The 25822-nt window shown below is 42.0% G+C and overlaps 1 protein-coding gene across 3 annotated transcripts in view; it reads right to left on the bottom strand.

The window, feature by feature from the left end:
- The window catches only part of OSBPL2 (oxysterol binding protein like 2), a 98994-nt gene that overhangs the window by 51510 nt on the left and 21662 nt on the right, over positions 1-25822 (bottom strand). For 2 of the 3 annotated variants that reach the window (XM_054980131.1, XM_054980132.1), the window contains one exon: positions 18694-18839. The exons of the other annotated variant lie outside the window; for it this stretch is intronic. In XM_054980131.1, coding sequence (XP_054836106.1) covers positions 18694-18730 — 37 coding nt within the window. In that variant the 5' untranslated portion in view covers positions 18731-18839. The remainder of the gene's footprint in view (positions 1-18693; positions 18840-25822) is intronic. 3 annotated transcript variants of the gene reach the window in all.

Here is a 25822-nt window from a genome sequence, read left to right as displayed (position 1 = left end):
GTTAGCCGTGTTAGTTTGTAGTCACAAAATAGTAAAGAGTCCAGTAGCACCTTTAAGACTAACCAACTTTATTGAGGCATAAGCTATCAAGAACCACAGCTCTCTTCGTCAGATGCAGCAGGCATGATGATGTTGCATGGCAAGCAAATGTCTCAGTTACGAGCCCTCCTTGTCTGCAGAATGATGTCGGCTCCGATGCGAAGGCGCCAGTGAAGACAGCCTTGAAGAGTGTTCTCAGATCCGACGAGATGATGGCTCCCCTGAACTTGGATCCATAAGCAGCGAATGCTTAACTTCAGTCCCAAAAATTGTAGTACCAAGCGGTCTAGCCGGATGAACAATACTTGGATCCTGCAATTTGCCCTCAGACCCCGAACGATCGGGTGAGTTCAGGTGTGGCGATGGAGTACACCGAGAAACCAACACAACAACATCATTAGACTCCATCTGAGGAGACCGAGAATGGTGCTTAGAAATGGAAGTTGAACAATGTTTCGACTTCATTGGTGGTGGTTCGGAACTAGCTCTTGGATCCAAGGATCTCTTAGAGCTGGGTCTCTTCCAGGTCAAATCCGATCTTGGAGTCGCCTTTCCCGTTGGATCTGATCTTGGAGTCGATTTCGGTGACACCACCGAGCCTGCTCTAAAGAGATGGTCCTGAGCCCTGAATCGCCTTTGGAGCTGACAGCGGTGTTTTTTCCTTCACGGAAGGGGGCTTAGGCATCTCAGCCCCATCCAACACCTTTTGCCACAATGCTGCCCTCAGCCACTGAGCCCTCTCGTGCCTTGCCTTCGGGGTGAAATTCTGGCAAATTTTGCATGCAGGCATGTTACAACCCTCCCCGAGGCAGAACAAATACAAATCATGGCCATCAGTATGGGTCATTTTTATATGGCACTGCGTACAATACTTAAAGAGGGCCTTCGAAGCCATCCTGGAGGGATATAGAGAAACGCATCATCAGCCGGGACGAAGTCAATGCACACCAATCCAATAATGAAGTCCAAATCAGCAAGAAGAAGCATAGCCAACAAACAATCCAGTCCAAAAAGCCAAAGAAGTGAGTCAGAATCAGAAACGTAGAGCTACGAAGTGGAGGTCCTTCTCCTAGCAGTGGCAAGAAGAGAACTGAGGGAAGGGGCCATTGCTCGCCATTAGATCACGTGACCATTTGGGCGGGAAATGGTTGCTGTGAGGCTCGTGAGCAAACGCCCCTTGGGAGCTCAAGAAAGCGATAAAGAATTTTCCGGCAGCTGGCCTATGCCTGTGCAGTCCCATGTGTGGAGGCACAGAAGAACGACGATGAACCACAGTTCTCTGCATCTGATGAAGAGAACTATAGTTCTTAAAACCTTATGCTACAATAAAGTTGGTTAGTCTTTTGCATACAAAAAGTCATTTGTTCAATCCTTTCTACATCTGCTTAAAATATCTCAAACAGAAGATGCTAGAGAAACGTTCTGTCAGTTTATGTAGGTATCTCTGTGCCTGAAACCATGGAAAGTGGTTGCTAGACAGATTATATTTCTTTAAAAAAAATTATACCCAGCAACTCTCAGCCTAGACTGCTGTCAAGGAAGCAACAATAAACATACAAACTAGAAAAACTAAAAACAGTAAATGACACAAAGCTAGTGGAATCAAATGGAACAATAATTTTGAAAAATCAACAAAAACTTGGGTGAAAACAAGACAGATTCAGAACTGGTGTTGCAAACAAGGCCATCCCTCTCCCCAAGGATCCCTATATTTGCACACCTCGGAAGACTCTCTGACTCCCCTTGCCAGAGGCCTATATAACTTTATCCAGTTTGATCTCAAAGTAAGCAGGAATTTTCCTGGATACTCCCATGCAAGAGTAGCCCAGCTGCAGCTACATCTACAGGTTTGCATTTCATTATTTTAGCAGAGTATCATGTTAGGGGAATAAAGATTTTCTTATTTGAGATTCTCTCTGTCTTGTCTTTCCAAGGGTACTATTCTAAAAAAGGTGTGACAGGAATGGCCTCAAAAAATTACCCCAGAACATATGTGTGGTTCTGAGTGTGAGGAACCTGTTTACATGTGACTGCCATGTCATGACAAACAATTTGGGTAACATCAGGGAGATTTCTGTGAGAAGAGTTCCTGAGGTGAGGCACCACCATGGAGAAGGCCCTACCCCTGATTGCCGGTCACCTCACCTCAGTAGGTGGGGTGTACAGTAGGTGTACAGATGCATCTTTAGCAACAGGTAGAGCTCCTTCTCCCTCCTGCTCCACACACCAAAGGGGAGGAAACAAGCCAATAGAGCTCTCACCACAGCTTGGAGGCAATGAGAAAGTGGACGGATGGCAACAGCAACCATGGCAATAGTTCAGCACCATTACTATTAAGCGCAGCCATACTACTGCTGGTCGAAATCACCACCTGCCCCTTACTCCTGCCCTCAAGAAGATACAGGGGCTCCAGCCCTCATTCATTGGGGGTTCAACTGCCACAATCTTACCAAGGACTCCTCACTCCCTGGAACCAAGCCCATTTGTACTAATTTAAGTTTCTGAACAGTCTTCCAGAAATCCTCTTGGAAAGGTGACAATGGCTACCTGTGATGTCCCACTACCACTGAAAGCAGCCACTCCACTGCTGGCACATCACCTGCCTGTATTATTGACCAACACCATCCAAGTCTTGCCTGGACTGAGATTTAAGTTTATTGGTCTTTTCCAGTCCACTATAGTCTCCAAACTTTCCACCTCCTCACCTGATTCAGAATTTCCAGGCAACCTCTCCCATCAGTGGCTTGTATCCTCTGACCACGTTTTGTGCATGCAAGATAGCCATGGAGATAGCGCTTCCATTTGCACAAGATCAAGGGATCCCGGCCAATGTCATGTAGATGATAAAGAGCATGCGGGGTGAGGTCAAACCTGGAAATGCCTCATAATGGAAATGCCAAGGCCTAAGCAGCTGTCCCCTGCGCTATCTTCTGGTACTAATCTGACCGGCGGAATTGTAAGTGTGACCAACACTGAGCTAGATGGCCTGACTAGGCATTAGCCAACAAAATCTGGTAAGTTTCGATCAAAATCAGAAGTCCACTTTAATGCTACAGGAGTAATTTACACTTTCCCACCACTGCTTCGCCAATGTAACAATAACATAAATTAAATATTTTGTTTTAATTTGTGTTTGCCAGTCACAAGGTATACTTCTTGCTTTCAAAGAAAAGAAGAAAACAATCCAAGTACCAGTTTCAGAGGTTACAGAAGGTAATGAGATCTTGTTTTTTAAGATCCTGGGGTTTTTTTTCTGTAAGAGGCAGGCTCAAAGGGTGATGTCACTCATTATTCAGTGCTCCTGCGTCTGAATGCTCCCACAAGTGTAATTACCTAATGATAATCAGATCCCATAGTGTCACCATACCTAATTTGGGAACAATAATTGATGCATGAGGAGCTCAGGTGGTTAAACTGAAGACCTAGTTATAGCACGTGTGTCAAATACATGAGGGATACTCTAAAATGTTGCAATTAGGTAATATTAAATAGCGGCAAGTCTTAATCCATCTGTTTGAACAAGACAAACAAATCTAAGGAGAAAAATGTATGCCCTTAGAAGTATGCATACATCGAAGTTATTGGTCTACAACAGAAAGGCCTCTACAGTATGTTATGCATTGGGGAGGTAGAGAGAGAGAGAGATTTCACTAGGGTTGAACAACTCACAAAAATCTAAGATGTTACACTATTGCCAACTACCATTACAGTAAAATGCGTATGAGAAGATTCAAAGCATAGCAGAAAACAAAGCTTAATGTTCGAGGACATCCGCAAATTTAGGATACAAACAAAAGGGACGCTTCTCTTTAAATCGCCGTTAAGTCACAAAACAATACAAAATTCCAGTTTGAAAGAGAAGATTAAAATGTTCATTCCAAACTTCTAGCCCACATCTCAAAAACAGTCAAATAAACTGGTTATAGCAACTTAATTTTCTCTTAGTTTCCACAGATTGAGTTTCCAGTAGTTACCTGCTCCATAAAGAAATTATTTATCATACCAAAACCAGCATATTCACCTACATCTATATACTATAAGTTGTTCATGAACGTTTTCCGCTATCTACAATTCCTATCCTACCCTGAATTACATTGTTTGATAAGCAGTCAGGGAATACAATCAGCATAAAGAGAAAGTCAGGAAGATCTCTTTGGCCTCGGACAGATGGTTGAAATAAACAACATTATCCTGAGAATGACACTTTGCATTTTTAAGGGGTTCTTTTTGCCGTTTTAAAATTTAAATCCAAGAAAAAAAATGAACTGCCACAGTTCTCAAAGCACAAAGTGGGCCTACTAAGGAAACAGCAACAAAGGTTACTTATAGAAGCACAAATAAATGTATTACGATAGGACAACTCTGCTGTAATAAAGAGATGTGAAGGCAGGAACTTGGTTGGAGGGGGGCAGGATCAAGTCTTTCTGCCAGAATGTTGTCACTTTTAACAGGGAAGGTTTATCTAAACTTCTCAAACAGAGATTTCTATCTTGCAAGAATGTATATAAATTAAGAAGGATTCAGTGGCTTGAATATTTCACCATTTAAAACCCCCAAGAGAAAAAGTGACTTACTAGCAAATTTGTTTTTAGAAGTCTTCTTCTTTCCGAACCTGCCAAGTAAAGCCATTCTACACTGACTAGCCTCCACCTTCTTGGAATCCAGGAGGACAAGTCCTGCCTGAGTCTGAATACTGAAGGAACGAGTTCGTCCTCTTTCTATGTAGTCATTAACTTGAACGTCAGGTAACAACCACTGGAAAAAGGAGGCTGCAACATACACTCGATTTTCTGTCAGGAATCTTCAGAGCTCAGCAGGGCAACACTGAGGAGGAAGCCATACGGAAGCTCGCATTAGGGAAGAAACCACCTTCACAGGTTATGTTTGTCTCAAGTCGCACTCCACTGGAGGCAAATATTTTTTACCCACCAATTTTAAAAGGTTCCATAATGAAAAGGCAGAGTCTGCTAATTACATTGCGATATGAGGTGGAATGCAAGACAGATGAATAAGTCAATGACAGAGACTTCCGCCTTTCCTATATAAAGAAGAAATGTAATACGGCAGCAAGCTAGTCAGACAGTCTTGCAGATTTGATTTAAAATAGGATAGTGCAGCCCATATTCACCTGGTATGTAAAGAGGGAGACAAAATGGAAGGTTCACAACTATATATGAACCAGTATATTAACCATGTACTGGTAAAAATGCTCTCTGAGATCATCTAGCTAAGATCTCCACTATATCTATGCTCACGGAGCTGAAATTTATGATGATAATATTTGATTTAATAACATTTGATTTACATAAAAGGTAACTGAATCCAGCCTCCTCTGCCCTGACACAAGATACACCTGCTAACATAAGCCATGCTGTAATGTTTATTATAGGTATTTCTGGAATGCTGTTGTGTGGGTTTTGTAAATACTGATGATTTAGTTGTTGGATTTTTATTGAAACCCTGCCTCAAAAGGAAAGCCAGGATACAAATTCTCTCCTCCCTGCACCCCCCATTTTAATGTAATCCATATAGTGGTACCACTATACAGTATGACTTGAAATCAGAACACACACACACACCACCACAATTAACATACATCAGAACATCCCAAACAAAGCACAATTTCATTTGTTGCATAAAAATACTGGTCAGGAGCCGCTGGATTCTAATACAGCAGTTTTTAAAAAGACAGATTAAAACATCATGAACACTCTATTAAAATCAACCAGCCACTGCAGACACAAAACCCTGAGGGGACATCTCTTAAGACAAAAGAGCTGTAGCGCTCTGAGTCTCCAAAGTAAATACTTCTACAACATCAAGTCAACTGCCAAAAATGCCTTTTAGTGGGTGCCAATGTGGCTCGGAGCAGGGCCTATTTAAAAAGTGGTTTGGTCTGTACCAGAACAGATGCTCCCTCAGGCACTCTAGTCTTGGCAGCAATTGATTTATTTATGACATTTATACCGCAAAGCAGATTGCATCATTTTTCTCTCCCTCATTTTATCCTCACAACAACCCTTTGAGGTAGGTTAAGCTGACAGCGTCACTGGACCAAGATTACTCAGCAAGCTTCCATGGCAGAGTGGAGATTTGAACCTGGGTCCGCCACTCTCATCGCTACATTACACTGTGATGAAGGGTTTCTGGGAAAATATGACTGAGTAAATTTCCTAAACTCAACATGATCCGATTTTGCACATTTATTTTGACTTTTAACATTCAGAAAAGAAATTTTTAAAAGTACCCAATGTTGATTTTATGTGCCAGTAGCAATAAACACTTGCACTGAAATATTTGCTCAGAAAAAAAATCAAGTGTGGTATAATTAAAAAATTCTAAGATTTATTTAGAAATTGTTTTTATTGGAATAACTTTTATAAAAGCTTAAATATAGCATTTATTTCCTTAACACAGTTTAAATTTTTAAAAAGAGGCGCTGGAAATGATTGACGTAGTAATTTGAGCAACCCCAAAGAACATGGTTGACAATTCATCTATTTCAACAGAATTTAACTCTCTTCCATGGAGATATCTCAAATAATTTCACTGTGACTCACATTACCTTTCCATATCAGATTGGTGGCCACGGTGTCTCTTCTATCATACAAGGGGAACCATAAATAAGAATTTAGCTTTGCTTTTGATCTGACCTGCACAGGCAGAGGAATTCATAGCTTAATTTTTCATTTAGATTTTTACATATTTATAGTATTACTTCTGGCTGAAAAATATTAATCACTACTTTGGAACTGTGAGGCTTGTGTAATGCTGTACTGGCAATAACATCCATTCACTGGTTGGTTTTATGATATTTTACAAAACAATGAATTTTTAGAGATAAAAATTTTTTCTTAGAGAAATAAACCTACTCAGCTGAGATTCAGGCCATTTTGGGGCTTTAAAGTTAAAACCAGCACTTTAAAACCCACTGGTAACTAATTAACTTGTAGGAGTACAAGTAAAAAAAACTCTTTCCACCTTCCCATATCCATCAAAAGAGGCAGCAGAATTTTTGATCAAATGATGTTTGTGCACAAGCTTCAAGGACAGCACTGAACACATTACGATAATTTACTGTTAAGTAAGCAAGGCAAGGGTAACAGTGGCCAGATTTTGCTGATTGATTTGTCATTTCTACTGGTAAAAAATCATGGCTACTATCCAAGGCAGAAGAATGGCTGATTCAGAAGCACCTCCCAAGCTATAAACTAGGGCAGCAGAAGAAGGTGCCAAAGTACCAGAGCTGAGATGGTAGAATGGATCAGAACCAGTGGACCAGAACCGCTTTAAAAGCCCCATAGGTCCGATCCTACAAGGTGCCCTAAAAAGATGTCATGAGCAAACACCTAAGGAGATCCCCTCTGTTCTCCTTTTGGCAAAGTAATCTACCAGCTTTCATAATGATCACCTGAGTCTCAAAATCATGCCTGAAACCTAACTGAAATTGATCTAGATAATCAGCTTCATCCAAGAGTATGATGGAGTTGGTCCAATGTGATAGGGTTACCAACCTCTAGGTGGGGCCTGAAGATCTCCTGAAATTACAACTGATTCCAGACTACAGTAATCGGTTTTCCAGGAGAAATGGCAGCTCTGGAGAGTGGGCTGTATGGCATTAAAGCCCTCTGAGTTCCACCCTTCCCCAAATCTCTTAAGAATTTTCCAGCTCAGAGTTGCTAACCCTACAATTTGACCTATTTAGCTTGTTATCCATTACAAACCTTCAAAAGCCTCACTAAAATCGTACTGCTCAGCAAACTCTTCCATCCTGTACATGCGCTTTTCTTCTGCTTTATAAATCCTTTCCCTTTGCCCTTCTTTAATTCCACCTTATTCCCAAATGAAAGACTAAACAGTAGACTTCTGCAACCTGGTGGAAGGGAGGCGCAATGGTCATTAAGATGGCAGTCATTAAGTAGGAGTCTGGGAAACATTATACTGCAAGGTAACAAAGGAGCTTCAGTTTCAAGTCAACAGGTTAATCTAAGACATGTGGATACCTTAGAAAAACCACAGCCACTACTCAGCTTACACCAGAGGTTTCAAAGCACAGACTGGCCATAACTAGGCTGGCAGACACTCGATGAGAAAGTATGATCGGAGAGGCATGTATAAAGGATTTTTGAAAGTAAAAAGGGAGATCTGGAAAAAATATAATGCAAGATAAACTGAAGGATTATAGCTTAGACCCTCATTTACCAACAATGCTGTCTGCACTGGGAAAATGTGTCTATCTCTGAGTGAATCAATGAGAACAAACTGGGCATAAGAGTTCACAACATTCAGAAACCAGGGGGTGGAGAGCATATTCATCTCCCTGGAGACAGTGAGGAGGATCCCATCAGCTTTTCTGTCGATAAAAAAAGGCAGGAAGGGTTCCCTTTGAACAGACCAAAAAAGGTTATTTTGAGGATCATTAAACCTGTAAGGGCAAAAGTCAAGGGAAACAGGGCCTATCACAAACAGGGGTGTTGGCTGCGATGGAGCAGAAAGGCTGGCTAGAACCACCTCACTATTACAGGCCTGAAAGTCAGTGTTCTACAAGGAAAACTCTTCAAAAGTAATACGCAAAATTAAAGAACTAATTAGAACTCATCAAAAAATTAAACATTACTTACCGTCCTGGCTTAAACAGAGACTTCAATTTCCTCAATCACTACAAACTCTAACAGCTCTTCTACAGGTCACACTTTTTTGAGATTTTAATTGGCTGTTGCTCCCTTTCCCCCCCCCCCTTACACTGAGATTTACACTTGTAAGAGGTACACGTGTAATTCACGCCAAGCCTTGGCTCCTCCCCACCCCTCCTACCCCATGAAAATTCCCCAGCATGGCTTGCTATCACCTATCTATTTGACAAACAGGGCTGTGACCCACAAGCACAAAAAATGTCTTCTTCAAACACAGTCTAACCCGCAAGATACCTCAACACAGCTGATCTGGCCACTTAGATCCATGCCATAGTAACATTGAGATTAGACTACAGTAACACACTATATAGGTCTCCCCTCAAAAGTCAACTTGGATACTCTAGTTGGTACAGAACGCAGCAGCTCAATTATTATCAAGAACTAGGTGGAGCATGCGTATTACTCCCATTTTGTGGTCACTCCATTGGCTGCCCATCAGTTACCAGCCTCAGTTCAAGGTTTTGGCTATTGCATATAAAGCCCTGCATGGCCTTGGTCCCTTATATTAATGGGACCACCTCTCTCCCTATGCTCCACTATGACAGCTTTGCTTATCTGAACAAGGCTTCTGCAAATGCCACCCTGCACATGGGCAAAATCAGCAGCTGCCTGTACAAATGCATTTTCTGTGGTGGCCACCACCTTATGGAACGACCTACCTGAAGAGGTCAAGAAAGCTCCTGCTCTCCTTGCTTTCTGTGAACTATGCAAAACTGAATTACTCTGGAGGACTTTTGTTCACAGGTTACAGGGCTCTGCTGTATGGAAATGGTTCAGACAGATGCTTTGGTAAAGGGATGGGGACTGTATACTATAACAACAACAACAACAACGATGGTTGTTGTGGGTTTTCCGGGCTGTATTGCCATGGTCTTGGCATTGTAGTTCCTGACGTGAAAGCCTTCGACAATACATAGAACACCTCTACGGGGAGGAAACATTCCAAAAGATGCCAGCCACAGCTGCTGGCGAAACGTCAGGAACTACAATGCCAAGACCACGGCAATACAGCCCGGAAAACCCACAACAACCATCATTCTCCGGCCGTGAAAGCCTTCGACAATACAACAACATTTGATGTATATATCGCTCTTCAGGATGACTTAACACCCATTCAGAGTGGTTTACAAAGTATGTCATTATTATCCCCACAACAAAACACCCTGTGAGGTGGGTGGGGCTGAGAGAGTTCTGAGAGAGCTGTGACTGACCCAAGGTCACCCAGCTGGTTTCAAGTGGAGGAGTGGGGAATCAAATGCAGTTCTCCAGATTAGACTCCCATGCTCTTAACCACCACACTAAACTGGCTCTCTTATGTACTGTGTATTGCTTTAAGTTAGTTCCTACTGGGTAGTTTCTGCTTTATGCCATGTTAAATTGCTGGTGAATGTGTCAGCATTGTTTCAGCTCTGAATTGGATTTCTGCCTTTTTTCAAATTCCTGCAATTCATAGTCTATTGTATTGTTTATTGAATGTCTCAACTGTTGACAGTATTTACTTACACTGTGAAATCTTCCTTTGAGCCTCAGTGAGAACAGAGGACGGTAAATAATGCAAATAAAATAATGTAAATGAAAAAGAATTGAAATAAACTTTGTTCGGTGCCACTAGGTCAAGGTTCCCCAGTGTGGGGCATATGGGCACCATGGCATCTACCACTTTCCCCCCAGCAGCCACCAAGCTTTTCAAAAAGCAGGCAAGGCCATTGTAAGGGCACGTTCAAACAAAGCGTTTTCCCATGGCTGCAATAACCAATGGAGTATCAGGAGGACTGGTAAGCATTAATCTTGCACATCTAGAAGTGCTAGTGGCAGCAGAAGCAAGTGCTGCAGCCTAGGAAACCCTCTGCACTGATCAGAGAGAAACACTAGAGGGTAACTGTCATAGGCTCCAAGCCCCTGTGCTGAAATTCTTTGCAATGTGCTCCACTTACAGTTCAAAAACGCTACACTAGATTTTGTAAAATGCAGATTCATACAAGGCTTCTGTTGTGACTAGAAAATACTCTTCCTGTCTCTTGGACGCTGGTAAAAATCGTAATTATGACTTTGACTTACATGCGCAAGGGGTATAATGAGCTGCCCTAAGACCTGAACAAATACTATTTAAGCTTCATCTGAAAACTGAATGGTAACATGGCCGCATCACACAACAGATTCATCCTGTGTGACAAGCGCTAAAAAAGAAAGACTCGACACCAAAAAAACGTACAAGAAAATCAACCATCAGATAAGAATTCCCTTCAGTTCCCTGGCCAACAGGTTGCAATGGTACTTCTATCCTTTCAGGTTAACAACTTCAATAGAAAGAAACTAGCCTCCGCCTAGAAACTCAAGCACAACATATATTTCACAGGGAACCAACTCTGGGTGTCTCCCTGCTTTAATCTGTTGGTTACTAGAGATACAATTGCCCAAGAAAGGATGCTTCCCAGGCATGCTAAAACAAACAGCAAGCCATTCTCCTGTAGATGTTTCCAGGAAGTCTTGACGCGTTGCAAAAATGAACCTCTACGAGGAAAAGTATCAGCCTCAGATATATGTCAGATGCATGGCCATGCTAACAAAGGAATTAGACTCCACTGACAGAATGGAGGCAACAGGGCACAAAGCCAAGGACTGGGTACATTTGAGGACAAATCAAGAAGCCACTTTAATACTGAAAGCCTCGCACTCTTGAGCAACAGGCTAACAGAAAGAAAATGCATTTGCACACTGGCAGTTTTTTATGCAGATGATGGAGGAAATAATAGTAGAAAAGCCTGGGTCATGCATAATTCCAAACCATGTGTTGGTATTATGTTTTAGGTAGGTAGCAGTTGGTCTGCAGCGGAATAGCAGGATTTGAATCTAGTGGTGCCTTAATGCCAATGGAAGCTTTGACTCTTGAAAGCTTATACCCTGAAAATCTTGTTGGTCTCTAAGGTGCCAGTGGACTCGAATCTTGGTATTATATGAGCACCCTTGTAGCTTGTCTGTTCTCTTTTCCATCCCCGTTCACTTGCTCTAGTTGCATTCCTAAACCATATTTGGAATCCAGTTTGCCTTCTAAGGTGGGGATTACCACAGATAAAGCACATATTCAGGCAGTTGTTGATTTAGCCCGATTGCAGTGTAGTATCTGCAGAAGGCTATGTTTGGATGAGCAAAGCTACCTTGGGGGGACACAGGGAGAGAGCAGATTTTACAGATGAGGGGCCTAGGCCATGAAGGGCTTTGAATGAAACAGTCATGAGCTTGAATGGAGGCCATTAACTGAAGGGTAGCCAATGGAGTGACTGCAGAATGGGAGTGATATGCATGCTCCATCTAGCTCCTGAAAGTAAATGAGCTGCAGTGTTTTGCACCAGCTGGAGTCTCCAAATTGATTCTGAGGGGAGACCTACGTGAATTACAGTAGTCTAGTCTCAATGTTACTGTGGCATGAACCCAGGTGGCCAGATCAGCCATGTTGAGGTAGGGAGCCATCTTCCAGACAGGTCTAAGTTGGGAGAAAGCTTTTTTTTGCCACTGCATTTACTTGCTTCTCTAGAAGTGGCACTGGATCCAATATAACCCCTAGGCTTTTCATCGAGTCATCCAGGGTCAACTGGACTCCATTAAAGGTTGGAAGCATAATTTCCTTCAAGATCTCCGCTTTTCTAACTAGCATCTCTTCCATCTTACCTGGGTTCAATTTCAATTTGCCTTCAGCCAATTGACAACAGCTGTTTCATTATATTTCTTGCTAACCATGCAATTCAGCATTGTTGGCCTTTCACGTTCTCTATCACATTGTTAGTAGTACCCATGTGTCGAAGTGGGGAAAGGGGGAGATACATCAGTTATCATACAAATTAAGATTTTGCTCTCTGTAAGCATCTAACCTACCATTTACTGGCTCCTGGGAATGAAAAAAGTTAGTGAACAATGCAAGAGAAATATACTACAGAGGCCTGTAATTAGAAGAGCCAACAGCTGGCAAGAAGTGCTTTGGAAGTTGTTGGCCACAGCCAGATTGCATTTGAAACTAATGAAAGTTAGAAGCAACTCTGGAATGCCACTTAATAACCTTATTTTGGTCAACGGATACTCCATAATATCTGGTTGCAATATATAAAAGGATACAAGATTTATAACAGTTTCCTTTTCTTCTCAATATTGACCCATTGGTCAAGCTAACCCAAAAAAATCAAATTATTTAACAATAGCAGGAATATTATCTAAAAGGTTTGGGTCAGTGAGCAGGTGTCTAAACTTTTAACTTTGCACATAGTACACTGTTTCAGTTGTAAGTGAATTTTTTATTGTCTTCTGTTATATTTGTATAATTATCACCTATGATTTACACAAAATTTTAAACACATACAAGGGTAAGGGACTTTCACCTCAAGTTCAACTGAATGCATGATGAATTGTACTGTCGAAAATCCACAACACAGCTGGAAAATCCACAGCCCGGAAAATCCACAACCAGCATGATGAATACTTTATAAATAATCTTTATTAGTAACTAACACTTTGTCATAGCCATGGCTTCAGACAACAGACATTGCTTTGTGGCTCAGGTTCGATACCTCATGATTTTTTTATTCACTGATATCTTTAGAGGAAGCAAGTGAGCCAGCACAGGCTGATAGTCAAATCTGGGAGACATCAGAGCTGGGTGCGGATGACCTATCTGCATGTTGGCTCACTGCACAGGGAAGGAGAACAGGCATAAGTGTGCTATCACTGCCTCTGTGCAGAAGAAGTGCCCACATGTATGCCCCATCCCTGTGATCAAAAGATGCTCCTTTCTGAACACAGCTGATCACAGGAAGGGGGCATGCAGGTGGGCCCTTCCTCCATGTATTTTCACCATGGAGTGGTGGCTCGTCCATGACCCTCATGGGTAAGTCAAAGAGCAGATGGGTCCCCTGCACAGGGCTTGTCAAATGCCACTAAACAGGACAAAGTTAAAATGAGATGTCTGTACAGCAATTTCCTACTTTATGACTTAGAACATTCACTTTTGCAATGTGCATGGTTTTTTTTTTAATTTAAGCACAAGACAAGAGCAGGCAAACTGAAAAGGTGCGGGCTACCTCAGCCTCAACTAACGTGAAATTTACGTGGCTGCAGCCATGACTCTTGTTATCTTTGAATCTTCCTCCTTCGGGCTTCCTCTCTTACCGCCACCCACTCCTCCCCTATTGAAACAAGACTGTTGTCAGCTTCTAAAGGATTTGCGTTTTGCATACTCCATATAAACACACTCGGGACAGAAATGTGCAGCCAACTCATCTTCAAACCATTTTATTTATTGCTTGAGATAAGGACTAGAGGTTCAAAATACACTTAACCCACAGAGTGGACTGATCAGGGAAGTCTTTACGGGGTCACCACTTCAAGGATATACAAACATTTGGATAGCACCACATTCAAGGCAAAATTGACAAACCTGGAATCCCCCCCCCCCCCCCAAGAAACAGCTACTCCACAGAAGCACTCTTGGCAATTCTGCAGGCCATCTTCAGACTCTTGTTGCTGCATTAAACTTATTGTAACACACAGGAAAAGTCATCTGAAGTATATTCCAAAAAGTACAAGTTTGACCATCAGTCGCTATCCATTATTAAAACAGAGAAAACTACTTTAATAGCAACTCTGTTGTAACGCTAACCAAAAATTCAATTATCTTACAAACAGGTATGTATCATCATAAAAATAATGTTCATGACTGTTCCAAATTCCTTTTAATTTGTAAAGAAAAATGAAGCTTTTAGTTAGCTACTGACCTATTTGATATTTTAAATGCAAATTTACCAGCTTGTACATAATGCAATAAATCCACTGATTATTAAGATCTTGAAATGAAAATAAGTATGAGGATTCAGGGCACATTTCTACACGTTGCATTAAAAAACAAACTCAAATCCTGTTTTCAAGGAAGATACAAAAGAGGGAAACCACCACAATACAGTATCTGTCTATTGGAATGCAAGTTAGCAGGCACTTTCGGGACATCATTTCAAATTCTTGAGTGGGGGGTGATATTTCTCCATTACCAGCTCATTTGCTTCAATACGTACTGCCAGATTGGCAGACAATGAATCCCTAGAGCAGTAATGGCTTAAATCAGATCAGATGCAGACTGATATGTGTCTCTGAGCTTTCTAGCAAAACTGCACTCCTTTCAATGGGATGCAAATCAAATACTCATTTCTCAGAATGCAAGTGAGGATGCGCACACTACTGAAAACAAAGTACAAAAAGTTAGCATCTGCATTTGGAGACCAAATAAAGAGATAAATGCGCAGAATCTTCCTTCTGTATGCCAGTCTCCTTAGTTACGCTGTTGTTAAGATTTGTCTTGCTGGCGGTTCCAATACTAGGTTTGACATGCTGCAGTGATGGGGAGTATTGGCCCAGCTGCCCTGGCCTGAGGCAACCCCACATTTTTTTCTTCTCCCTCTATTCTTCTCCCTCTATTCAAACTCAGATGTGTGCTGCCCCACAATAACATAGCCGTGTAACTACATCTGAATAGCAGTATCATCATACTGGACCAATGATCCCCAGCTGGCTACTATCATGTAGTCAGCAGGAGGCTTGGGTCCTTTTTAAAAAAAAAAATGCTACTAAACTAATGCCAGGAAGAATAGCAAGCAGGGAAAAACAGACACATGAAAGCCCCTTTTAGTTTGATAATCATTGCACCCAAACATACAGCACAGCTCTAATCGAGGAAATTTCCCGAGTTTCACTCAAACGTACCAGGATCAATAAACAAACATACACAAAACTGACCTAAAAGCTGCATTTGTACACATCTATAGGTGTGTACCTGAAACTATTACATTATGGTTACTATAGCAGATAGAAACCTTTGTTCGGTTTAAAGAATTACCAGTAGCAAAAAGATATGGCCTATCAGAGACACATGCTGCATACTCAAACTATATAAACACACCAGACATTTTTAGAATACATTAATACACACCAAGACTTTTAGCATCAAAGCTGTCTGACACCTCATAAGACACGCAGACACTGAGGACTGTGCAAGCGCTATAATCTTGGACAAAGAAGCTACCTAATGAACAGCAACAAAAATAATGAAATTTAAATTGTAATAGCTCCAATAAAAATGCAGCAGAATAAATCCCCCTCTGCCACTCAAACTGTTAACACTGTATTCTGAATTTTAACCATCACAATCCAAAAACATTCAAAAGATGAAAACAGGGTTTTCTGCTTTCATAAGCTCTTGTATACATAACACATTTCTATGCACGATTTCATTTCAAGATAACTTCACAAAACACATAGAAGTGTTTGCATTTTCCCAGCCAGTAGGACAGCACATTCCAAAACCTTATGACCTAGTTCTCTTGTAACATTCTACAGGTAATTTTATCTTTTTGTGCAACATACGCCTAAATATATAATGATGTATCTGAGTACCATTTAAGTGGACCTGTTTTAGAGAAATGTGCAGATGTGCCTGAAACTCTCCATAAGCAATTCTTCATACAATAATTATTCAAGAATCAGAATGATTTTATCCAACGCTTGGCCTTGAGGGCCACTGAATTTTGTTTGGTTAAAAATGGCATCTTAAAGAACCAAAAAAACACTAAAAGGGATCCAAGACAGAGAAGGGAATGGGGAATTCCAATGAGGAAAAGTTAACAAAGCTGGAATTTTTCATTTTAGAAAAAAAAGATTACTAAGGGGGGACATGATAGATACTTATAAAATTATGCATCAGCCAGAGAGAGTGAACAGACCTCTCCTATAATGCTAGCCCTCAGAGGCAGCCAATGAAATTTATGGGCAGTAAATTCAGGACCAACAAAAGGAAATACCTCTTTAGCAAGCAAGTGATTAAAATGTGGTATTTGCTGCCAAAGAACGCAGTGATGGCCACAAGCTCATACGGCTTTGAAAAGGGGCTAGACAAATACATGGAGGATAAATTCATCAGTGGCTACTAGCCATGGTGACTAAAGCAATCTCCCACATTCAGAGGCAGTAAGCCTCTGAGAAACAATGGCAGAAGACAATATCATGGGAAGGCCCTAGCCTCTATGCCTGTTGTTGGCCCTCTAGAGTAGCTGATTGGTCACGGTGAGAGACAGTGCGATGAAGTAGATGGAACACTGGTCTGATCCAGCAGGGCTCTTCTTATGTTCTTATGCAACAGTGTGATCTTGTGAAGGGGGCTTTGTAATTGGGAGGGCATTAAGCTCGCACCCCCGCCACAGACTCATTGTGCAGTCTTCGACAATTTGCCATCGGTCAGCCTTACCTATCCCTACATCAAATAAGAATAATAGTGACCAGCATTGCACGGGTGTTACTACGTTAAGTAAAATAAAGGTTGGAGGGAACAGTATCAGCTAGTGAGAGTGCCCCTTCATGGGTCAAGAGGCACAGAATGCAATCTAACTACCCACTGCACAGCCCATCTGCAGTTCTCTTGGTGAATTTCGAATGTTTGTTTACTATTTGGACCCTCCAAGTAGAAAACTGCTCTTATTCCACACAAAACAGCCTGGATCCAATCTCCAACCAGAGATCTGTTTATTTTCCTCCTGTGAAATCACTGGAATATATGCTGGTTTACTGATGTTTTCAGAAACAGTTCCAATACTTATCCAGAAGTGTTCAACTAGGAGTTTTTTACACATACTTTTATTCACAAAAGTATTTTTGCAGAGAATGGCTGGTAACATAAGAGGAAAAGACAAGAAGAGCTGATGTTTCAAGCACCACTATTTCTGGCAGACACCAGTCATCACTGTGTTAAAAGCCTGTATTTTAAAAACATATCCGACAGATCAAAAATGTTTAAAACCAACTGAGAATATGATGTTCTGCTAACACCAGCCAACCAATTTTAATCCACCGAACGAACCCATTTGCACTTCTTCTAGTGGTAAGCATGCAAACTAAGTAACTCGTGCTGACTAGAAAAGCAGCAAGGATTATCTGACTGCAAGCTCTTAATTGCTCAATTCCACACCTTACCTGCATTTCTATCGAGTTCTAGAAATCACACCCACGTGATTTTCCAGTTCTTCCTTTCCCCTTACCTTTACCACAATATCTTAAACTCTCGTGTCTCAACACCAGCTATTTTGCTTTCTTGCTATTATGAGTCCCCACCCTACTCAGTTATGCAACCGTCAATATGATCCAGTTCTCTGTTTTCATAGAAAGACACAGAAAAACATGTCCTATTATAGTTACTTGGAATATGGACTCTTTAGGACAGCATTATTAAGATGGCAGATTCAAGAATCTGAACCCCCCTCCATATACTAATTTATATTTGAAGGAAAAGCCAGTTGACTAACAGACTAGCAAGATCAATGGCTGATATAATTGCAGCAAGGACTTCTCTCTGGTGGTCCAGAGGTTTTCGAACCATCTAGCAGAAAAAGTGCAACAGAGCACCTGCCTTTTAATTTTTAGATAAACACATAAAGCACATTGTGAAAAGAGTTTGAACATGTGATTTTGTTTGTGGTTTTAGCTGTGTAAATGTTATTGTTATATTGTTTGGATTATGACATTCCTTGTACTGGGAATAAAATAGGATACAACCAATTGCATATAGACTGTCATTTACGGCAAATGCGCATGCATCAATTTCTCCATAAGTACATGTGGAAACAGACACATTAGGAAATCATTCCCAGACTCAGCACCTCATACTTGTATGCAGTAAGTTTAATAGACACACATACAAATATCATATACTTTGCCCTACACAAAAGTGCTGTTTGTGAAGGAAATGGGTTTTGAGCAAAATGAGATGGATAAACTTCAAAAGGGTCACCACGAAGCATGGTACAATCTCCTCCTCAGCTCAAAAATACAAGGGATTCCTTTCCATAAAAATATTTTCACATCACAACTTCCTGATAGGGGCAGAAATGCACCATTCTGGTCTTTCACACAGCCTGATTTTACATGTTTCCTTACTCACCTGTAACGGCGTCATAGAATTCCTCTTCACTATTCATCCTTTTAAGTAGTAGATTTTTCTCTGCACAAGCAGGTTACTTTCCTCTAATGCATAGCTGCACTTGATGTGATAGAACTTTTTCATAAAAATATATTTTCCCCCGTGATCTGTTTGGAAAGAAAAAAAAATAATGTTCCTTGTTTATATACTTGCGACAATAATTTAAAGACCCACATTCTGTTTCTCACAGAACACAGTTATATTTAATATTCAAAGAGGAGAAAATAAAATTGTGTACTAAATACTTTTGAAGATGAATAGCAATTGCTCTTTAAATTTAAGATGCCTCTGTAATTGCAAATAACATGAGAATCATAACAAGACAAAAGTACACACACGCGCAATGAAATTTGCTGCATTCATCGCTCCAGAGAGCAGCTTGAAAACAATCCACAGAGAACTGATGTTTAGTAGACTGTTGTACATGGGGGGTAGGGGATAAGATACAATTTGGAAAACCAAATCCATCCTTCAAGATCTCCTCCTAAAGCAATCTGTGCACTCTCAGAACACAATGTCTCACAACAAATCCTGAAAAAGCTACAACTGATTAATTCATACACACTTCAACAAAGTCTTCCTTCCTTTTCCTCAGAGTTTAGTTTCTTGAACCAATGCCAGGAGTTTTACACACCCTCTTGTCTGTCTTCCTGAAACGAAGCCAATATTCATCTGGCAAATGCCAAGTTCTTCCGCATTTCTTACAATATCTTCTAAAAAGGGGAATCAGGCAACTTCAGCAGACAACTGACTTGTCAAAGCAGAGGAACTTAATTGAACTTTCTTTGCTTGTTATGTCCCATCAGCTGCCGCTCCCATGTTTTTATAAAGGCTTGTCAGGAGGAACCACCACAAAGTATGAAATGCATTCCTCGCTACAGTTCTTACATTACAGTTGGTAAAAGCACAGATGCATTCGCTGCATATTTAAAACTTAGTTTTAATCTGATTAATTGTAGCCATCACTTGCAAAAAAGAGTCAATGCTGATTTTAAGACTTTATACACGGTTCTGTGTTATATTAAGCACGTAACCAGAGGTTACATTTTTCCTAAGGACATCACCATACTGAGGGGGGAGGCATGTTCGGCAGCACTTCCCAAGTATGCACAGGCCTGAGACAGATCAGGTGAGGATTATGAAGTGCACAGAAAAGAGGTTCAGGCCATGCCTCCATGCCATTTTCCCATGCTACAAAAGTCAGGGGGAACCACTGCCGAACTGTGGAAACATAACATGTAGTTCATCAGTACACATGCAATCCCTAACAGGGCAAACAGCACACAACCCAGGCATGCCAGGTCAGAAGAATGGCAACAGAGTGGAGATCCACGCCCCCCCCCCCTCTCTCTGTGCCATAGTCCTGATCCAAACTGGACTTGTATTCAGCTGAGAAGTGCAGCACTTCAGAACATGCCTGTAATGTTTTGTATTTGAATAGTTTAGATTTTATTTTTGCTTGCCAATGTGGGGTTTTTAAAGCTGTGGCTGTTAGTTAAAATGCACGCATCTGAGGAAAGGAGGGGGGTTGGATGGGTGAGAGTATAATTTGATCGGGCAGCAGCAGTACCCTAGGGGGTGAACTGGAATTTTGAGAAAATGGGTGGAGAGAAAGTATGGAGACTGCTTTAGACAGGGGAGATGAGTGAAGACAGAGTATCTGGATGTTGAACATAAAATACTGATTCTGGGCAAAGCAGGCAACCTGTATGGAAGCCTGAACAGAGCTTTATTCTAGAATAGAGCAAGAGTCCAGTAGCACCTATAAGACTAACAAAATTTGTGGTCGGGTATGAGCTTTTGTGTGCCGCAGCGAAGTGAACTGTGGCACACGAAAGCTCATACCCTACCACAAATTTTGTTAGTCTTATAGGTGCTACTGGACTCTTGATCTTATCTACTGCTACAAATAGACTAATAGGGCTACCCATCTAGAGCTTTATTCTAGTTTGATCAGGCAACCTATGTAAAGCCTGAACTGTTGGTGTGATTCTGGTCAAAACAGGCAAGCTGTTTGCAGCCAGATAGTGTCTGTGTGTTTCTGAGAGAAAGGATTTATTCTGCCAAGTTTAAAGAAACTGTGTGTTTTTGAGACAGTCTGTATCTATTTATTTTATTTATTTATTTTATCGTATTTATATTCCGCCCTCCCCGCAAGCAGGCTCAGGGAGGATAACAGCATTAAAAACATTTAAAACATTTCATATAAAACATTTAAAAGCATTGTACAAAAATATTTTAAAAATAGCAGCACTCTTTTTCTTGATGGCGGCAATACCGTTAATTACAAATATGTGGTTGGGTTGCAAGCCTCCAGGTGGTGGCTAGAGATCTCCCGGAATTACAATTGTCTTCCAGCCCAGAGAGATTAATCCCCGTATAGAAAATGGCTGCTTTGGAGGGTGGACTTTATGGAATTATACCCTCCCGAGTTACCTCCCCCCCCAAACCCCACCTTCTCTGGGTTCCACTCCCCAAATCTCCAAGAATTTCTCAACTTGGGAGCCAACAACCCCATGTGGTGTTCAGAGAAAATATTCTGCCTAAAACAGGCGAACTGTATGCTTCCCTGTTCAGTCTGAGCTTATCTGAGCAAGAGATAAATCTGTCTGAATCTGGCAAGCTGTGTAGAAAGGCCCGAGTGAATCTATGTCTGTGTTGAGTTTATTTTGTTAGTGAAGACTTGTTTGGAAAACTAGTCTGTTCGCCTGGGCTTGCAAATTTATAACTGTATTTGAAACTGCCACGCTTAAGAACTACTCTGAAACCAATACTCTCATCAAAACTGCAACTATCAATATTATGTGCCTACAAATAAAATCAACTTTTAAGAAAAAAATTATCCTTTATTTTCCTCACAACCACCCTCACGTGCTGACTGTTCTGTCACACTGTCATATATAACAAAGCCTTCCTATATTACAAGTTACAACAAGGAGGTCTAAGATGAAGCCTTTGGTGGCAGCAAAAACCTTTTGTGGGACTCACAGAGGTGGCAATATAGAGGTTACGCAAACACAAAGGGGAAGGTGCTCTCGAGGTAACAGCTTGGGGAAAAAATAGAGAACACTTAAGCACTGTGCGAGTAGAAATATGTTTATTAGAATCAGAGCCCTCCTGAGGTATAAGTTTAAGGTAAAGTAAGGAGCTGAATTTAAGGTCCAAAGTTAAAGGTGCAAGGTTTAACTGAAGAAGAAAAAAAGGTTTAAAAATAAGAAAACCATTTCAGAGTGGAATCAAAAATAAGTGGAAAACATTACAATGCCTGTACCCCACCCCCACCCCCAAAACGTGGAGATGTATCTAGAAAAGACATGACCCGTTGTTAGATCCTAAATTTCCACAAATTTGTTGGTGCTTTTCTTCCCATCCCCCACATGGACACACCGCAGAGGCAAAGTAAAATAGAAGCAGGCAGCTCACCGATACATTAGTATTGAGGGGCAATTTAAGGTCAGGACAGAGCAGGGTTACATAAGCCAGTAAAAATAGAGATGAATAAAAAAAAAGATGATAGCTTGATAAAGGTGGAAGAGGTTGCCAGCACTGACAATCAATTCAAAACAAACCAGCCATTCTTGCACACACCTGCACAAGCAATGTTTCCATAGTTCCTCTCAGTAGTTGTCTCTACAAATGCCTTTAAACACCCCAGAATTTTAAAAAGCAATTTGTGGCCGGAGTTGCTGTTAAGGTTATTCATGGATGATTACCACATATGTTTCAATATGCCAGCCACACGTTCTCAGTGTAACCTACCATTCACAGTAGTTGTGAAGATACAATGGAGGAAAGAGAAGAACCATGTATGTGCCTTCTGTGTTCTTATGAAGGGAGTTCCTTGGAAGAACGGTGGGGTAAAAATGTACGTCCTAAATAAACAAGGCTCAGATGAGGCATACCTCATAGCATGAACTCCTCAACCCACCTAGGATGCTATAAATACTAAAGAATACAGGAAGGCCAATTCCTGCACCTTGTTGTATTTTCCACTTTTGTTTCTCCTTTAATTCATACTCAACTACTCCCGGAGTTTTACGCCTCCTGTGTTCTTATGAAGGGAATTCTTATGAAACAAAACTTTTCTGCACTCCTGGAAGGAGTCGCCCCCAATTTGCTGAAACCCCTATCATATCTGTACGTGGCCCGTTTATTATTTGAGACACCTAGTTTGGAGCTGCAAGGAATCATGAGTCAGGGAGAGAACAAATAATTTGGAAATGCCTCTCCATAGCACAATCCTGATGTGTGTCCTGAAGCCAGGTGAGCACCTAACCCTGAAATTCAGCAATCTACTCCTGTAATACAATTGCCCTGAAAGGTGAAGCTCACACTAGTGATAGGAAAGTCATGTCAGAGTTCCCCCAACCCAACTTGCATTCCCCTGCAGAGGCACAGCAGCTGCAGAGAAGATACCTTTCCAGCCACCACAGACAGCAGTGTTGAGAGAGGAGAGGTTTCTGCCTCCATCCCATGCTGTTTCCTCAAGGACTGTTATTTCCCTGTTGCAGGAGTCCAAAAGCATTGAATATTGCAAGTGCAGCTGTGCAACAGGGCAAGCAGCTTCCCCCAGGCCATCTGGTTCAGAAAGACAGAAGGAAGGGGTCAGAGGCCTTTCCTCCTCCAGCAGCAAGGTCCCAGCCCAAATCAGACCCCATGGCACTCTGGGGACCAAGTCTGAAAGCGAGCAAGATCAGGGGAACCCTATCCTGGCTAGTTAAAAACCATCACATCTAGTTTGAGCCTGAGAGTCAGAGCAAAGTAGCAGGAAGCTGCTCATCTTGTCTGAATTTGTACAGTACAACAACAGGACAGGATTCTATTTCTTCTCCTTTGTACAGTACGGAAGAGGGTTTTCCCCCCGAGAGGACACATTTTCCAGCCATAATTTGAGTATACTATATAATAGAAATGGGGGCCCGTGAAAAAAACATTAGACTGTTCAATTTCCTCCTCTCAAGCACATCTTCTTCTTCCCTCCCCCTTCCAAGACCCTTCCCAGGTTCTTTCCCCTCCACCTTGCACCATACCTGGGCCTCTGGCACCCCACCGTTCCCATGCCTCTGGCACCTCACTGCTTCTGCACTTAGGGTGCACATGCAGACCACAGGCAAGTGTTTTTGTGGGGATTTAAACCTCAAAATTTGCACAACCTTGGGGAACCCCATATGGTTGCTGAAACATCCATGTTTTTCCTCAAGTGGCCACAATCCACATTTTTAAAGACCGGCACATTGGGGCCACTTGGCTATTAATTTATATGATGGGCATTTAATGTTCAAACTTGTCAAATATTTATTTCAAATTTCTATTCCACCCTCCCCGCAGGCGAGCTCAGGGCAGATAACAATTAAAATGCAATAAAAATTCCATCTACATTAAAACATCATTAAAACAGCAGCATGTTTCTATTCATACAGCGGCAGCAATCAGACTTACAAATTTCAAAACAGGATGGTGGACAGCCTTCATAGGAAGGGTTAGAATTTTATACACCCCTTTTTTCAGGCTGGTGGAGGTCCAACCTCAGCCATGTGCCTGGTGGAACAACTGTCTTGCAGGCCTGGTGGAAGGATAGTAGGTCCTGACGGGTCCTGATCTCAGCTGACAGAGCGTTCCACCAGGTGGGAGCCAGGACCGAAAAGGCCCTGGCATTAGTCGAGGCTAGGCGGGCCTCCTGGAGGCAAGGGACCACCAACAGCTGTTTGTCCCCTGATCGGAGCATCCTTCAGGGAATATATGGGGAGAGACGGTCCTATAGATATGCTGGCCCCAGTCCGCACAGGGCCTTATAGGTCAATACCAGAACCTTGAACCTTGAATCTGATCCGGTACTCCACTGGCAACCAACACAGCTCGCATAATATCGATGTTATATGCATCTTATTTGGCACTCTTGTAATAACACATGCCACTGCATTTTGTACCAGCTGTAATCTCCGTGTCAGGCTCAAGGGCAGCCCTGCATAGAGCGAGTTGCAGTAAACTAATCTAAAGATGACCATTGCCTGAATCACTGTAGTCAAGTCATGGGTTGACCGGTAAGAGACAAGTTGCCTGGCCTGCCACAGATGGAAAAAAGAGGATCTGGCAACCGCTGTGACCTGTGCCTCCATTTTCAGGGAGGCATCCAGGATCACCCCCAGGCTCTTAACCCTCGGAACTGGCACTAACGGTGCCCCATCGAGGGCCAGGAGCCAGAGTCCCGAACCTAATCCCCCGTGGCTCAAGCACAGGACCTCCATCTTTGTCAAGTTCAGTTTCAGCCAACTCTGCTTCAACCAACCAGTCACGGCTGCAAAAGCATGTTCCAGGTCATCTGGGGCCAAGTTGGGCCAGCTGGCTATCCATCATCAGATACAACTGGGTGTCATTTGCATACTGATGGCACCCAAGTTCAAAACTTCGCACCAACTGGGCAAGGGGGTGCATATAGATGTTAAACAATAATGGGGAGAGTATTGCTCCCTGTGGGACCCCGCACACCAAAGGGTGGCGGGATGACAATTTCTCCCTAAGCACCATCCTCTGTCCCCGACCATGGAGAAAAGAGACAAGCCACTGCAAAGCAGTCCCTCATATCCCCACATTGGTCAGAAGATCGTAATCGACTGTATCAAACGCTGCCAACAGATCCAATAATATCAGCAGTGCTGAGCCGCCTCGATCCAGATGTCTACGAAGATTGTCTGTGAGGGTGACCAGCAACGTCTCTGTCCCTATATCTAAAAGTTAAGCGGTTGGCTCCTGTGCAAAGTCACAAAAGCAATAAAAACCAGGCCACTCAGACAAAATAGAAATCAATACATACTTGTGGAATTCTCCAGGTACACAAGAAAATGTTGCTTAAATGTACACATAATACTAGAACTTGGGGCACCCAATGAAGTTGATGGCTATTGCTGCAGAGCAGAGCAAAGGAAATACTTCTTTACTCAATAAGTAAATTGTGGAATGCAGTGCCAAAAGAGGTAGTGGTGACTACAAGCAAAGATGGCTTTAAAAGGGGGTCAGACAGATTTATGGAGAAGAGGTCTATCGATGGCTACTAGCCATGCCAAGTAAAGGAAACCTCCACAGTCAGAGGCAG

Source organism: Eublepharis macularius, chromosome 5 (genome assembly GCF_028583425.1).
Source record: "Eublepharis macularius isolate TG4126 chromosome 5, MPM_Emac_v1.0, whole genome shotgun sequence".
NCBI classification, from domain to species: Eukaryota; Metazoa; Chordata; class Lepidosauria; order Squamata; family Eublepharidae; genus Eublepharis; species Eublepharis macularius.
Note: the sequence above shows the minus strand (reverse complement) of the source record. Positions and strands in the feature narration are given on the sequence as shown.